This window comes from Salmo trutta, chromosome 32 (assembly GCF_901001165.1).
Source record: "Salmo trutta chromosome 32, fSalTru1.1, whole genome shotgun sequence".
NCBI lineage: Eukaryota > Metazoa > Chordata > Actinopteri > Salmoniformes > Salmonidae > Salmo > Salmo trutta.
Window position 1 is genome coordinate 18,660,425 of NC_042988.1, and position 17,989 is coordinate 18,678,413.

General features: G+C 42.5%; 2 protein-coding genes across 4 annotated transcripts in view; one reads left to right on the top strand and one right to left on the bottom strand.

Annotated features, from left to right (window-relative positions):
- Window positions 1-3,213, top strand: part of LOC115171341 (RNA binding protein fox-1 homolog 2) — a 45,738-nt gene extending 42,525 nt beyond the window's left edge. For all 3 annotated transcript variants that reach the window (XM_029728062.1, XM_029728061.1, XM_029728060.1), the window contains exon 13: window positions 94-3,213. In XM_029728062.1, the coding sequence (XP_029583922.1) occupies window positions 94-138 (45 nt within the window). In that variant the 3' untranslated portion in view covers window positions 139-3,213. The remainder of the gene's footprint in view (window positions 1-93) is intronic.
- A 2,312-nt stretch (window positions 3,214-5,525) lies between these two features.
- Window positions 5,526-14,863, bottom strand: LOC115171343 (G-protein coupled receptor family C group 5 member D-like). The gene is made up of 4 exons (XM_029728064.1): window positions 14,663-14,863; window positions 11,491-12,785; window positions 11,150-11,205; window positions 5,526-6,236 (listed from the first exon to the last, which is right to left on the bottom strand). Exons 2-4 carry the CDS (start codon window positions 12,713-12,715, stop codon window positions 6,138-6,140), a joined length of 1,380 nt encoding a protein of 459 aa, XP_029583924.1. The 5' UTR covers window positions 12,716-12,785; window positions 14,663-14,863; the 3' UTR covers window positions 5,526-6,137.
- Between the last annotated feature and the right edge of the window lie 3,126 nt (window positions 14,864-17,989).

Here is a 17,989-nt window from a genome sequence, read left to right on the forward strand (position 1 = left end):
TTCTCGCACGTCTTTTTCACTGCTGTCTGTTGTTTAAAAACAGCTGCATCCTCCTTTCCTTATTTCTAATTTCTCTTTATCTCTCTCCTCCAGGCTAGTTTATATCGGGCTGGATACAGTAGGTTTGCTCCGTACTAAACAGCACTCGCACCATGGAATTCCACATTTCTGAACCTCTTCATTTGGAAAGAGCTCCCCTCCATTTTCTACGGGTGGTAGTATTAACCCATGTGTTTTGGAAAAAGGTCATCCACTCAAGATAAACTCAACTGTAACTCGGCTTGCTTCAACTGTCACACTCAGTGACATAGTAATGGACGAATGAAAACTGCCTGTGAATTTCAAGACTGGCAACAATAATTGAAGACAACTGTGGGAAGAACAAGAATTGTTACATAAAAAAAACACTATTGGACATGGATGGAGAAATTGCTGCCCACCAGTAACTTTTTACACTACATCACTACAAACCTTTTCTCCTAATAGTCTGTGGTAATAATACTCAAATGTAAAATGCACACATATGTACACAGCTCAATGTGTTAGTACGACCTAAAAGTAGGCCATCACTAGCCTGAAATCTTAGGTCCTTTATATGAAACACTACATTGACAAAAACTTGCCCAGTGGAGGAATCCCATCAGTTAAACAATGAACACATACAAGTTGTTTTTTAAAAGAACCTGTTCAACAAAAAGGTGAATGGCACGAAGAAACGCAAAAAGTCAATCTGAACTACAAAAGCTGAGCGACGACGCAGTTAAATCTAGGTAACAGCTGTTGCTCTGAAAATTATTAGAGAAATCCAAACAGTCTACCATTACACCACCAACCCAACTGTAAAAGACACAAAAAGATAAACGGTGTGAAAATGACAAGGAAAAGAAACAAAATGACGTGTTTTTGTTCTGCATTACCTCAGTTTTTCTTTTCTTTAATTGTCTATGAAACAGCGTTGCTTAAAATGATTATTGTTATATAATGTGGATGCAATGAAATTACATCCACTATCATCATCATCATCATTTTCCAGTTGATTAATGCTGTTATTGCTGGTCTATAAGTATTATGATTCTTACTGTAGTTGAAACTACAATGACACAAGTCTTTTGATCTGTATCATGTATCCTTACTATTATATACCTACATTGTCTTGATTTTTCCTTTTGAGAATATTGTACAACTCATTCCTGCTCAACACAACTCCTTATACATGTTGTCTTTACTAGACTATATGACATTCCAGGTGTAGCATCAACATTGTGACAGAAAGGGGTAAAAACATTGTGTGTCTGGGCATAGCTAACATGCTGTAGAAACCAGTCATGCAAGCTGGACCCAGCTATTTACAGATAAGAATGGAATTCTTAGGGGTTTGAGGGAACAAACCAGATGGTAGGAAACATATGAGAGTTACAAACACTACAAGTTGATGTTACTTTTGGTTTCACCATTTTTAATATATATTTTTGTCAAATTGACACATACAGACACGTGAGAAGTGAAACACCGTAATGTTCACCTAATGCAATCTTCCTCCCTCCTAAGTCTTTAGGAATGTTCTAGTCCAGTATGTATTAAAGTCACTGCCTCAATGCTACTTTAAGGTACAGGAGGTGGCCAACAAAAATATATAAATAGTCTTTGACCTATTATGTATCTCCATATACTCTGAATATGTTATTGCTATTGTTTGTCTTTTGGTTCCAAAGATTCTCTAAAAGCACATTTGTTGGTCAAGTGTGCACATTTATTATACTTTTTCTGATTGTTCTTGCTGTTATTTTAGCTCTTTCTATTTTATGGTGGGTTCAAAGTGCTCCCTTTCAGTTTGCTGATGGTGGTGTTTTAAAAGCACCATGTCCTGGAAAATGTCATCTGAGAAGTGGAGAGAGAAGATGGGGGCAAACATGAATTTATTTACATAATTTTATAGCAACAGATTAATAAACTTAAAATCTCCAATACATTTGGGAACTGGCAAAGTTGGTCTTTTAAAAAAGGGCTGCTGAATGTGCCGAGGGGTTTTGATGAAGTGGTCCCTGGCAGATGATAACCCAACATTTTACACTGCCTTAAATATAACATTTAGGAGTCCACAGTAGACTTGCGAGGGGAATTTGACATTTTGATACATAATAGATGTCAGACTAGAGTGATGGTGAAACAAAGCGTTCCATTCCACACCATTTTAAAGAGCCCCCACATGCCTCCTTTTTCTAGTTGGGCGTGAGTGTGTAGTTCAGGGACAGTTGTCGGGTGGAGGACCCAGGTAGAGAGCTGAGCCATTAACCACCTGTTGACATGACGATTACCATGTTACTAGCTGTTTTATCAGGGCCGGAAGGATGCATACAGCTGCATTAGTTATTCTGTTGCGTATTTATGCCATGATATCATGACAATAAGAATTTTGAACTTCTCTTAAGTATTAAAAGTATCAGTATGCATGTTTCTGTGAGAAGGACAGGGTCAAAAGTGATTTCATTTGTTGCATGAATCAAAACAATTTCTATGGAAAGGAGGTTATGTGAAATATGAAGGCAGGATTGAGAGGGGTTTCAGCATAGTCCACTTGAGTTTGTTTCTAGTTGTGGGGAATAATGATATGTAAAATACTGCTTGTTTTAAGTTTATGCCTGGGTTATCTATGTTCTTCTGTGGTCATGGTATCATTTGAATTACCAGTTATATCTCTTAATTACATTTTAATTTGGAATGTTGAACCCCTGCAGTTTTTCTTTTGAAGTATGTTAAGTAACCAATGATGTTGTCCCACCATGCACACAGCAGTTCAGCACAGACTGAACTAATGTTTCCAATGCCTTGCATTGTAGCACAAGACTGCTCTATGGCACAGCAACTGACCATCCCTCCATAACCATCCACTTGTTACCCAGCAGTGGAGACTCCCATGTGCCCTCTCACGGCTGCTGAGATCACCTTAGACCCAGCTGTGTCTGACTTACCCCTCCCTGCACTGTGCTGAAGTCAACCTAGTGGGAGTTGTTGGACAGAGATTTCATATGAGTTGGAATTGCATGTGACTTTTTGGTTTTCTCATGTGCATTGCTAAGCTCATTGATCCAAGATATTTTTTATTTTCTTCAAGTGATGTGTATTTCTCTTCATTTTTGCCATCTTCATGTTTGCCTTCTATTTCCTGTCATTGTTATTGAATGTACATAATAAACGGTTTGGGTTTTTATACTCTTCTTTTCTCAACTCCTTATTTGGGTAAAATGCTTGGTAGATTTTGTTGCCATTGATTATTGTTATGTAATCATAGGGTATGGCATGGCCATACAGTGAGGGAAAAAAGTATTTGATCCCCTGCTGATTTTGTACGTTTGCCCACTGACAAAGAAATGATCAGTCTATAATTTTAATGGTAGGTTTATTTGAACAGTGAGAGACAGAATAACAACAAAACAATCCAGAAAAACGCATGTCAAAAATGTTATAAATTGATTTGCATTTTTATGAGGGAAATAAGTATTTGACCCCTCTGCAAAACATGACTTAGTACTTGGTGACAAAACCCTTGTTGGCAATGACAGAGGTCAGACGTTTCTTGTAGTTGGCCACCAGGTTTGCACACATCTTAGGAGGGATTTTGTCCCACTCCTCTTTGCAGATCTTCTCCAAGTCATTAAGGTTTCGAGGCTGACGTTTGGCAACTCGAACCTTCAGCTCCCTCCACACATTTTCTATGGGATTAAGGTCTGGAGACTGGCTAGGCCACTCCAGGACCTTAATGTGCTTCTTCTTGAGCCACTCCTTTGTAGCCTTGGCCGTGTGTTATGGATCATTGTCATGCTGGAATACCCATCCTCGACCCATTTTCAATGCCCTGGCTGAGGGAAGGAGGTTCTCACCCAAGATTTGACGGTACATGGCCCCGTCCATCGTCCCTTTGATGCGGTGAAGTTGTCCTGTCCCCTTAGCAGAAAAACACCCCCAACGCATAATGTTTCCACCTCCATGTTTGACGGTGGGGATGGTGTTCTTGGGGTCATAGGCAGCATTCCTCCAAACACGGCGAGTTGAGTTGATGCCAAAGAGCTCCATTTTGGTCTCATCTGACCACAACACTTTCACCCAGTTGTCCTCTGAATCATTCAGATGTTCATTGGCAAACTTCAGACGGGCATGTATATGTGCTTTCTTGAGCAAAGGGACCTTGCGGGCGCTGCAGGATTTCAGTCCTTCACGGCGTAGTGTGTTACCAATTGTTTTCTTGGTGACTATGGTCCCAGCTGCCTTGAGATCATTGACAAGATCCTCCCGTGTAGTTCTGGGCTGATTCCTCACCGTTCTCATGATCATTGCAACTCCACGAGGTGAGATCTTGCATGGAGCCCCAGGCCGAGGGAGATTGACAGTCCTTTTGTGTTTCTTCCATTTGCGAATAATCACACCAACTGTTGTCACCTCACCAAGCTGCTTGGCAATGGTCTTGTAGCCCATTCCAGCCTTGTGTAGGTCTACAATCTTGTCCCTGACATCCTTGGAGAGCTCTTTGGTCTTGGCCATGGTGGAGAGTTTGGAATCTGATTGATTGTTTGCTTCTATGGACAGGTGTCTTTTATACAGGTAACAAACTGAGATTAGGAGCACTCCCTTTAAGAGTGTGCTCATAATCTCAGCTCGTTACCTGTATAAAAGACACCTGGGAGACAGAAATCTTTCTGATTGAGAGGGGGTCAAATACTTATTTCCCTCATTAAAATGCATTTTTGACATGTGTTTTTCTGGATTCTTTTGTTGTTATTCTGTCACTGTTCAAATAAACCTACCATTAAAATTATAGACTGATAATTTCTTTTTCAGTGGGCAAACGTCCAAAATCAGCAGGGGATCAAATACTTTTTTCCCTCACTGTACCTATTGTTCACTAGTAGTAGAGCTGGTGGCAACTATGCCAACCTAAAATCTAAAGTAGTCAATTTTCTCTAACCAATCTGTCATTGCATCTAAAGTTAATGAATGTGAATGTCTGGGTTGAGTTTGGAGGAAATCTCATATCCCTGTTAATTGCTCTAATGCACAAGAGGCTAATTGCCAATTTGATGACATGCACTTCCAGATTTTTGAAGTAGGACTAATTGAAAGGATTACATTGAGGGCTGTTTGATCAGTGAAACAATAAAGCACATGGATCTAGTGAATTATTGAGGTATTGACCCGATTGACTCGCCCACTATGAGATGCCCATGATGGCTATAGGCAGGCGAGTAGAAAGTTATATTGCGCTCATGTCATTCCTAGAGCGCTACAGATCTATCATTCATATCAGTAAACTGCTATTTGCATGGGGAAATTACATGATGGGATGCATTTGTTTACATTTGGTGGCTCAATAATGGTATGAACACTGAGGTAAATTGAATCCCACCAACAATAATTCACATCTTGTACAGTGTCACCTAGTGGTTAAAACAGTACTACCACTCAGTCTAGCTTGTGCTTCTTTTTGTGTGAGAATGAATCAGCCCTCTGCTGTTAGATATGACTAACAAATATACCTTTTAACATTCCATTTTAATAACACTTTTTCAAACTGCACAATATGCATAGCATAACATTGATTTAAACATGTATTTATAGAGTGGGGTGTAAAAAAAAATGGCATGCACCTTTATGTAAGATGTTAAGACATGATGACAAGGGTCTATTTTATCGCTGCCAGGTCCTTTCTCTCCTTCACACATCCCTGCAGTTTGGCACCCTGATACAGACAGAATCACGCCTCCTCCTGCCTGAGACTATTAGACACTGTCTCTGGTGTTTTCAAGCAGCATGTTGCAAAAACACTCTTGTCACATTAGCTCAGATTCAGTAAGCTCATTCTATCTGGATCCAGCCTGAGTAAAGAAAAATGTAACTAATCAATTGAGCCTTAGTCACATAATTATGGAAATCATGTTGCAATGCAGGTTCTATTTAAGAAATATACATTTGTAGCTGAACTTCCAAAACATTTCTGGGTCATGTGAGAGTGCATGTATAAATCAAATCAAATTGTATTAGCCACATACACATATTTAGCAGATGCTATTGCCGGTGTAACGGTTTAAATTTTTTTTGTCTTTGTCTTTGTGTGTGGGTGTGTATACATGAAAAGCAATGTGATCTTAATCAGACAGGCTGTGTCCATAGTATACATCATAGGGCTCGTTGATGTTGGTGGTCTGAGGACGAGGGATGGAGTAATCTTTGTCAGGATCTATTTCCTGAAACACAAATATGGTGAAACATTAAAACATTAGTGCAGTAAATAATGGCAATTAGTTGTTCAACATTACATATACATTGCTTGTAATGGCAAGGGTCATATTCTTTTGTAAGATGTTATTTATCTTTTATGAACAATACAAAACATAAACATACAAATGACATCATAAAAATATCAACTACATCACACCTGCCCAGACCCACTAGCACACACCCCCATCTCCAGCGCCCGCATCACTTTCCTCCACATGGCCTGAAACTGCACCATTTTGTTTCTCTCCGTAGCCCACGCGTTTTCAATATTGGAATAATAAATAGATTTTTCCATTGTGTTAATGATGGTGAATTGATTGATTTCCACATTTTTAGTATACGTTTTTTCAAGATGAGTAATGAGAAGAGAATTGTCCATGGAAAACAAAGGAAAATACCGCACACTGCTACTCCCAGGTGATATTTATTTATAACAACGTTTCGACCCTTAAATGTTTATTTCACCTTCATTTAACCAGGTAGGCAATTTGAGAACACGTTCTCATTTACAATTGCGACCTGGACAAGATAAAGCAAAGCAGTTCGACACATACAACAACACAGAGTTACACATGGAGTAAAACAAACATACAGTCAATAATACAGTAGAAAAATAAGTCAATATACAATGTGAGCAAATGAGGTGAGATAAGGGAGGTAAAGGCAAAAAAGGCCATGGTGGTAAAGTAAATATACTTCTCAAAAAAATGAAGGGAACACTTAAACAACACATCCTAGATCTGAATGAAAAAAATAATCTTATTAAATACTTTTTTCTTTACATAGTTGAGGCAGGCAGCAGAACGTTCTCCACGGCGTCTCCAGACTCTGTCACGTCTGTCACGTGCTCAGTGTGAACCTGCTTTCATCTGTGAAGAGCACAGGGCGCCAGTGGCGAATTTGCCAATCTTGGTGTTCTCTGGCAAATGCCAAACGTCCTGCACGGTGTTGGGCTGTAAGCACAACCCACACCTGTGGACGTCGGGCCCTCATACCACCCTCATGGAGTCTGTTTCTGACCGTTTGAGCAGACACATGCACATTTGTGGCCTGCTGGAGGTCATTTTGCAGGGTTCTGCCAGTGCTTCTCCTGCTCCTCCTTGCACAAAGGCAGAGGTAGCGGTCCTGCTGCTGGGTTGTTGCCCTCCTACGGCCTCCTCCACGTCTCCTGATTACTGGCCTGTCTCCTGGTAGCGCCTCCATGCTCTGGACACTACGCTGACAAACACAGCAAACCTTCTTGCCACAGCTCGCATTGATGTGCCATCCTGGATGAGCTGCACTACCTGAGCCACTTGTGTGGGTTGTAGACTCCATCTCATGCTACCACTAGAGTGAAAGCATCGCCAGCATTCAAAAGTGACCAAAACATCAACCAAGAAGCAAAGAACTGAGAAGTGGTCTGTGGTCCCCACCTTCAGAACCACTCCTTTATTGGGGGTGTCTTGCTAATTGCCTATAATTTCCACCTGTTGTCTATTCCATTTGCACAACAGCATGTGAAATTTATTGTCAATCAGTGTTGCTTCCTAAGTGGACAGTTTGATTTCACAGAAGTGTGATTGACTTGGAGTTACATTGTGTTGTTTAGCCTCTTACATCTACACGTTCCGCTAGCGGAACGTCTGCTCCAATATCCAATGATGGGCGGGGCGCGAAATTCAAACTCCTCTAAATCCGAAAACTTACACTTTTCAAACATATGACTATGTTACAGCTATTTAAAGACAAGACTCTCCTTTATCTAACCAAACTGTCCGATTTCAAAAAGGCTTTACAGCGAAAGCAAAACATTAGATTATGTCAGCAGAGTACCCAGCCAGGAATAATCACACAGCCATTTTTCAAGCTAGCATATCATGTCACATAAACCCAAACCATATCTAAATGCAGCACTAACCTTTGATGATCTTCATCAGATGACACACCTAGGACATTGTGTTATACAATACATGCATGTCTGTTCAATCAAGTTCATATTTATATCAAAAACCAGCTTTTTACATTAGCATGTGACGTTCAGAACTAGCATTCCCACCGAACACTTCCGGTGATTTTACTAAATTACTCACGATAAACGTTCACAAAAAGCATAACAATTATTTTAAGAATTATAGATACAGAACTCCTCTATGCACTCGATATGTCCGATTTTAAAATAGCTTTTCGGATGAAGCACATTTTGCAATAATGTAAGTACATAGCCCGGCGTTACAGGGCTAGCTATTTAGACACCCACCCAGTGTAGCCTTCACCAAAATCACATTTCCTATAAGAAAAATGTTCTTACCTTGCTTGTTCTTCATCAGAATACACTGCCAGGACTTCTACTTCAATAACAAATGTAGGTTTGGTCCCAAATAATCCATCGTTATATCCAAACAGCGACGTTTTGTTCGTGCGTTCTAGACACTATCCCAACGCTAAATCTCGGCCACGAGCATGACGCAAAATATGACAAAAAATTTCGAAATATTCCATTACCGTACTTCGAAGCATGTCAACCGCTGTTTAAAACCAATATTTATGCAATTTATCTCGTAGAGAAGCGATAATATTCCGACCGGGAATCTGCCTGTCTGTAAACTGAGGAAAAAACCGAAAGCCGGGGGCGGGGCGTGTCACGCGCCTAAGGCTTAGTCCATTGACTGACCACTCAGCATTTGCTCTCGTGTGCTTCAGCCAGGGCTTTGAATGACATCATTCCTGTTTTTCCCGGGCTGTGAGACTCCATTGTTGACGTGAGAAGTGTCACGTAAGAGCAGAGATCCTTTGTAAACGATAGAGAGAATCAAGAAGGGCAAGAAATGTTCAGACAGGGTACTTCCTGAACAGAAGCATCTCAGGTTTTTGCCTGCCATAGGAGTTCTGTTATACTCACAGACACCATTCAAACAGTTTCAGAAACTTTGGAGTGTTTTCTCTCCAAAGCTAATAATTATATGCATATTCCAGTTTCTGGGCAGGACTAATAATCAGATTAAATCGGGTACGTTTTTTATCCAGCCGTGAAATTACTGCCCCCTAGATGTAATTAAGTGTTCCCTTTATTTTTTTGAGCAGTGTACAATATAGCAAGTAAAACACTGGAATGGTAGATTTGTAGTGGAAGAAAGTGCAAAGTAGAAATAGAAATAATGGGGTGCAAAGGAGCAAAATAAATAAATAAATACAGTAGGGGAAGAGGTAGTTGTTTAGGCTAAATTATAGATGGGCTATGTACAGGTGCAGTGATCTGTGAGCTGCTCTGACAGCTGGTGCTTAAAGCTAGTGAGGGAGATAAGTGTTTCCAGTTTCAGAGATTTTTGTGGTTCGTTCCAGTCATTGGCAGCAGAGAACTGGAAGGAGAGACGGCCAAAGGAGGAATTGGCTTTGGTGCTGCTATGGTGACCAGTGAGCTGAGATAAGGGGGGACTTTACCTAGCAAGGTCTTGTAGATGACCTGGAGCCAGTGGGTTTGGCGACGAGTATGATGCGAGGGCCAGCCAACGAGAGCGTACAGGTCGCAGTGGTGGGTAGTATATGGGGCTTTGGTGACAAAACGGATGGCACTGTGATAGACTGCATCCAGTTTATTGAGTAGGGTATTGGAGGCTATTTTGTAAATGACATTGCCGAAGTCGAGGATCGGTAGGATGGTCAGTTTTACGAGGGTATGTTTGGCAGCATGAGTGAAGGATGCTTTGTTGCGAAATAGGAAGCCAATTCTAGATTTAACTTTGGATTGGAGATGTTTGATGTGAGTCCGGAAGGAGAGTTTACAGTCTAACCAGACACCTATGTATTTGTAGTTGTCCACATATTCTAAGTCAGAACCGTCCAGAGTAGTGATGCTGGACGTGCGGGCAGCGATCGGTTGAAGAGCATGCATTTAGTTTTACTTGTATTTAAGAGCACTTGGAGGCCACGGAAGTAGAGTTGTATGGCATTGAAGCTCATCTGGAGGGTAGTTAAAACAGTGTCCAAAGAAGGGCCAGAAGTATACAGAATGGTATCGCCTGCGTAGAGGTGGATCAGAGAATCACCAGCAACAAGAGCGACATCATTGATGTATACAGAGAAAAGAGTTGGCCCAAGAATTGAACCCTGTGGCACCCCCATAGAGACTGCCAGAGGCCCGGATAAAAGGCCATCCAATTTGACACATTGAACTCTATCAGAGAAGTAGTTGGTGAACCATGCGAGGCAATCATTTGAGAAACCAAGGCTATTGAGTCTGCCGATGAGGATGTGGTGATTGACAGAGTCGAAAGCCTTGGCCAGGTCAATGAATACAGCAGCACAGTATTGTTTCTTATCGATGGCGGTTACGATATCGTTTAGGACCTTGAGCATGGCTGAGGTGCACCCATGACCAGCTCTGAAACCAGATTGCATAGCGGAGAAGGTGCGGTGGGATTCGAAATGGTCGGTAATCTGTTTGTTGACTTGACTTTCGAAGACCTTAGAAAGGCAGGGTAGGATAGATATAGGTCTGTAGCAGTTTGTGTCAAGAGTGTCATCAGGCATCCATGTAAAGTACCTGGATGTGCGTATGTTTTTCAGTTTTTGTAAGAGAATCATCCAAACCACCGGGTATCTCACTACACCCCCATGTGCCATGTCTTGAAATATGCAGACAAACTGATTAAAAGTACATTTACATTTTAATACAAATTCTGGACTTAATAGCATTCCCAGAAGGCATCGACTATTGAGACATGACTCTATGCTTGTGCTGTAGAATTTGTGAATTTTGTCTTTTGTATAATACAATTCTATACATGATCTTATACTGGATTAAGCATGTATTTTTGTTAGTTATTCTTTATTACAACATGCTGATTCTCATTCCTATTAATCATCCAGTAAGCCCAGAGCCATGTTGAAGCCTACTCACTGTCATTGAGAATCCAGACTCATATGGTGATTGGAAAACGGGATCTTGTTTTCTGCCTGGGGAAGAGAACACAATACAATGACTCAATTATCTGCAGATTCCATACAGTAAGTATTCAAGTGACAGATTGTGTAATTAACCTCATATGTCATATTTTATTCATTGGAGCTAGTCCATATATAATTTAGCTTCCATGCAACTTATTAGTACTGTACCACCAGTACATTTTCTGTGTTTCTAATGTTATGTTGCTGATTAACTAAACGTAGACATGCAGTACAGTACATTTCCCTGCTTTACTCCTTTCCAGTGCTACTGTTTCTCACTTCTCCGTTCCTCACCGTCGTTCTCAAAGCTTCTGTTCTCCCTCCCTTCTTTCAGGTTCCCCAGCCCTGGCAGGTTGGCGTTGGGACTGGTCCATCCGCCAAAGTCTAGGGGGCCCTCCTTTGAGCTGGCCTCCCACCTGCAGAGGAGAACCACTTGGGCTAGTCCGTGGCCCAGCAGCAGGACCCAGCCGTTGGCCACCAGGGCTATACTCAGCACCGGGTCATCCCACTGCGGCCGCCGGCCCATCTCCATGTTACCCCGGGTCAGCAGGGCGATCCACACCACCCAGATGGCAGCAGACAGTAGCAGGGTGAGGCAGAGCAGCGTGGCCTGGACCTGGCTCTGTCGGCGGCTGCCCCCGCTGTAGCTGTAGCTGTAGGTGAGACAGGAGCTGCAGAGGCAGCACAGGGAGAGGACCAGGCCGGCGACCAGCAGAACCAGCACGTAGATGAGCAACATGACAAACTCCCCCTGGAAGTACTGGCAGGGCTGGCCGTCCCGCAGCAGCACGATGATCAGCCACTCTGTAGCGATGACCACCTGGAGGGTGAAGAGGGCCAGGGCCACCCCAGCCTCCCCCCAGCCCCGGGCCACAGAGAAGCCCAGCAGGGCCAGGCAGTGTGCCAGCAGGCAGGAGAAAGCCAGGGAGAACAGCACCCCGAACAGGAAGAGGCGCGTGGGGCATGTCTGGGTGGTGAGGCGGATGACGAAGGCAAAGGTCAGGGCGAAGACCCCCGCCGTGCTGAGCAGGAACAGAGCCATGGAGGCTACGCTCCCCCCAATGCCCCTGCGCTGGCGGGAGGACACACACATCCACAGGGTCCAGAACAGCAGCCCCACCAGCAGCCCTGAACTGACCACAAAACCCAGTGAGGCCAGGCTCTCCACCACGATACCCCACGCCGCCTGACGGTCACACAGGTAGGAGTACACGGGGTCCAGATCTGCCCCACACCCCAGGATTGCATCCTGGGAAGTAGAGTTTGAGGAAGAGTTGCGCTGGAGGAAGGAAGTGGTGCCTCGGTTGATAGTGGATTTTACAGTGGGATTGTTAGTGGTGGTATTGGGGATAGCCTTAGAGCTAGTGGCAGCACTGGGAGGGATGGTTTGGTTGAGGGTGCTGGCATTCAGTGTGGTCTGACATGTGCTGGGAAGTGGGACATTGAATAGTAGGATGAGAAAAAGAGATTTGTGTGTCTGGAATGGAAAGACCATCCTTTTGTTTTGTTTTGTCTGCATGTTGTTGTGTCCTTCCTCTCTGGTTTTCTGTTTTGATGGTCTACTCCCTGCTCAGATGGGCCTTTGCTACCTGGAAAAAGTAGCATCCATGAGCGTATGTATTTTTGACTCTGAATATCTTTATTTATAGAGCATAGCGGTATTTAGGACAATCAAAACAATTAAGGTGCATTTGAATAAAGATCAGAGAGAGAGAGAGAAAGAGAGAGAGAGAGAGAGAGAGAGAGAGAGAGAGAGAGAGAGAGAGAGAGAGAGAGAGAGAGAGAGAGAGAGAGCGAGAGAGAGAGAGAGAGAGAGAGAGAGAGAGACAGAGGGAAGGGAGCAGACAGACCACAGACATGCCAGGACAGGGAAATAACTTTGTGTACACAGTAAGAACAGAGGAATTAGGAGTGATTTCATTACGAATTGATTCTAGATACTCTACATCAGGGATGGACAACTTGGAGGGAGTCGGGGCCACAGAAATCTGAACTCATCATGAGGGGCTGCAGTTGCTCGCAGGTCTGCGTACCCACATTGTTTACAGATCATTTTCTGCAATTCTACACATTTTGCCATAGGGTAGAGAGAAATGTTTGCAGTTTTTAATATTATAACTGAGTGACTAACATAATCATATCATAGTATTATACTGTATTTTATACAGGACAGTTTAGATAGCTGGCCACAAAACTAACTTAGGGATCTAAAAACTGTTAGCTGACATGGGCTAATTGACTGACTATCAGTGCTTTACATGACAAGAGAATAACTGCTGATGACAACCACATTTCCAAATTGCACCTTGTACATTCCACTATTTTAACTCGCAGCAGTAAGTTGAAACCCCAACTGATTTCGTAATAAATAAAAATTGGGACGTCCCGATGCCCATCCCTGCTCTACACAGAGGACAAATGTAGACTACATTAACTCATAAAGCCATGTGAAACCAGGAAAGAGGGCAATAGGGAGTGAGCGTGACAGCGAAATACAAATGTGGAGGGGGGGTTGACACACTGAGATTGGAAGTGAGAGGTAGTGAGAGAGAGAAGCCAGAGATATACTCTCCTGATAGTTGATTGTCACTTCCTCTAGTTCATAACAGAGCCCTTGTTTTAGTGTCAGAGATTCAAATATGACATTTAATTTGCTTATCGCTGGGTAAATATGGCCCTGGCCCCTTTATTTAACCCTTAAGGATAACTGTGTTGCACAGAGGGCAGGAGATGAAACCTCTAAAAGTCACTAAAACATCTCTGTCAAGTCTATCTTTACCGATTATTTCAGGAACATGTTCATGTGGCTGGTAATTTGTTATATAACATAAACAAATATTTACTAAAATAATTGTTTTCAATGTTTTTCAGTTGATTGGGTTGTTGAATTGGTTGACAGTAACAACAGTCTAAACGATAATGATTCATTGGTTGACAGTAACAACAGTCTAAACGATAAGGATTCATTGGTTGACAGTAACAACAGTCTAAACGATAATGATTCATTGTTTGACAGTAACAACAGTCTAAACGATAATGATTCATTGGTTGACAGTAACAACAGTCTAAACGATAATGATTCATTGGTTGACAGTAACAACAGTCTAAACGATAATGATTCATTGGTTGACAGTAACAACAGTCTAAACGATAATGATTCATTGGTTGACAGTAACAACAGTCTAAACGATAATGATTCATTGGTTGACAGTAACAACAGTCTAAACGATAGTGATTCATTGGTTGACAGTAACAACAGTCTAAACGATAATGATTCATTGTCATCCAACAACAGGAGACATGAAGGCATCGCTGCTTCAGCTGCTTACTTTTAATCTTGAGCAACATTTTTACTTTAAAACAACAAACTCATCCTGTGGCGAAACAGATGGCAAAAAATGGTAGGATATACCTCCATTCAAGCTACTTTCAAACTAGCAAGGACAAGTAACATTCATTGATTTACCCTTTATCCGGAGGCTTCAGTGCATCCACCTCTGTGCTTGGTGGTTATTTCTCTCCTACTTGTAGTTCCACTTGAGATTTGCAATAAACTCTCAGCTGATGCATCAGTAGACAGTCATCTATGTATGAACATCCCTCCTAACTCAAGGATGTTCCCATATCTCTTACAGGCAGTGCAAGAGGGAGGGAGGGAGGGAAAGCAGGAAGAGAGGAATGAGAGAGGGAGTAAATTATTTTGGAAACGAAAGATGATTTGTTTTCACCTCAGCCACATTTACATCTACTGGTGAAGCGATAGGAGAGAAGTTTGGACTCACCCACCCCTGACTTCCCCTCCTCTCACTCTCTTTTTCTTAGTCTATCTCACAAACAGCAAAGTATAGGTGGGGCTCAAATCCCTGGAGGCTATGGAACAGGCACTGATACACACGCGCACACGCACGCACGCACACACACATACACACACACACACACGCACGCCCACAAACACACATGTGCAAGCATGCACGTGCACGTGCATGCGCACGCGCACGCGCACACACACACACACACACACACACACACACACACACACACACACACACACACACACACACACACACACACACACACACACACACACACAATCAAGGAAATGCTAAAGTTGAACATCTAGCTATGAGAGTTGACCACATGATTGGAAGGGATATGCACACGCACACACACATACACACACACACGCACGCCCACAAACACACATGCGCACACGCACACGCACGCACACACACACACACACACACACACGCACGCACGCCCACAAATACACATGCGCAAGCATGCACGCGCACAAGTACGCACACACGCACGCACACACACACACACACACACACACACACACACACACACACACACACACACACACACACACACACACACACACACACACACACACACACACACACACACACACACACACACACACACACACACACACACACACACACACACACACACACACTATATCAAGGAAATGCTAAAGTTGAACATCTAGCTATGAGAGTTGACCACGTGATTGGAAGGGATATGCATAGGCCCAGATCTGAATGCCAGGTCATCATAAATAATCACACTGCTATGTTACAGAGTGAGGTTAGAGGTAAAGGAGAGGGTTTCCAATAGTTACTACAACCACAAACTCAAAATGGGATAATCATTCAAACAAAAATTTGCTCTTTGCTTTTAATTTAAGGTTAGGGTTAGACATAAGTGTGGTTAGGATTAAGGTTAGGTTTAAAATCACATTTTTGTAGAAATAGACATGGTTTATTACTTTGTGGCTGTAGTAACTAGTGATGACCGAGGAGGAGGGAGGAGGAGGCTGAATAACACAACTGACTCATCTAACTGTCCCTAAGACTAACAGTAACCACTTAGACATAACCTCACAACATTGATACCCCTCGGGTGGTGTATGTCAGGGAGGGAGAATGCCTTCCAATGGGTCTCTGTATGAACAAGCCCGTGCTGAGCTCCTGGGTTCAAGTCTGTACAGGCAAGGACGTTCTGTAAGGTGTGTGTAAATGGAGCAGAGGGGATAAACACTGAAGCTTTCATAGAGACAGACATAAAGGCCGGGATAGTTTGTCTGCTCACAGTATAGGATTTCCATAAGCTTCAGGGACCTAGGAGAAGAAGATACAGTATCAGTAGACTATCAAGAGTTACTAAATAAATATTAAAGCACAGACACAGAGAGTGACCTATGACCACAGGGCATCAACCAAAACAATGTAGCAACATAATGTTACGGCTGTCGGGAGAGAGAGTAGACCAAGGTGCAGCGGAGTTAGTGTTCATCTTGAAATTTAATTAGAACAAAAGAGAACACTACAAAAATGAACAAAAACACGACAGCAAAACAGTCCTGTTAGGAAATAATCTAAACAGAAACAGAAACAATCCCACACAAAACCCAAAGGAAAAACATGCTCCTTATGTGTGACTCCCAATCAGAAACAACGAACTTCAGCTGTGCCTGATTGGGAGCCACACACGGCCCAAAACAAAGAAATACAAAAACCTAGAAAACGAACATAGAACGCCCACCCAATGTAACACCCTGGTCTAACCAAAATAAAGAACAAAAACCCCTCTCTATGGCCAGGGCGTTACACACAAATGGGAAAGACGTTTTGAGAAAGATATTTGGGGGACTGTGAAATAAAGGAGTTGATTTCCTCCTTTCGTGTGCTAAGGGATTGTAACACCCAGGACATTGTCTGGAATATTCTAAGAGTGGCATACTGTATTATTCTTTCTCAATATTTGTGGTTGGTATGTCATGGAAATTAGATGTTGTTGTATAAGACACTGGTGACAGTTGGATGTGCCTCTGAGATGAGGACATGTACAGTATGTTTGTGAAAAACCTAACATAGTAAACCGATTGTGAGAAATATATACAATACCAGTCAAAAGTTTGGACACACCTACTCATTCAAGGGTTTTCCTTTATTTTTACTATTTTCTACATTGTAGAATAATAGTGAAGACATCAAAACTATGAAATAACACATATGGAATCATGTAGCATCCAAAAAGTGTTAAACAAATCAAATTCAAAGTAGCCACCCTTTGCCTTGATGACAGCTTTGCACACTCTTGGCATTCTCTTAACCAGCTTCATGAGGAATGCTTTTCCAACAGTCTTGAAGGAGTTCCCACATGTGCTGAGCACTTGTTGGCTTCTTTTCCTTTACTCTACGGTCCAACTCATCCAAAGCCATCTCAATTGGGGTTGAGGTCGAGTGATTGAGGAGGCCAGTTCATCTGATGCTGCACTCCATCACTCTCCCCGGTCAAATAGCCCTTACACAGCCTGGAGGTATGTTTTGGGTCATTGTCCTGTTGAAAAAGAAATGATAGTGGGATTAAGTGCAGACCAGATGGGATGGCGTATCGCTGCAGAATACTGTGGTAGCCATGCTGGTTAAGTGTGCCTTGAATTCTAAATAAATCACAGACAGTGTTACCAACAAAGCACCATCACACCACCTCCTCCATGCTTCACGGTGGGAACCACACACGTGGAAATCATCCGTTCACCTGCTCTGCGTCTCACAAAGACATGGCGGTTGAAACCAAAAATCTCAAATTTGGGCTCATCAGACCAAATGACAGATTTCCACCAGTCTAATGTCCATTGCATGTGTTTCTTGGCCCAAGTCTCTTCTTCTTATTGGTGTCCTTCAGTAGTGGCTTCTTTGTTGCAATTTGACCATGAAGGCGTGATTCTCGCAGTATCCTCTGAACAGTTGATGTTGAGATGTGTCTGTTACTTGAACTCCGT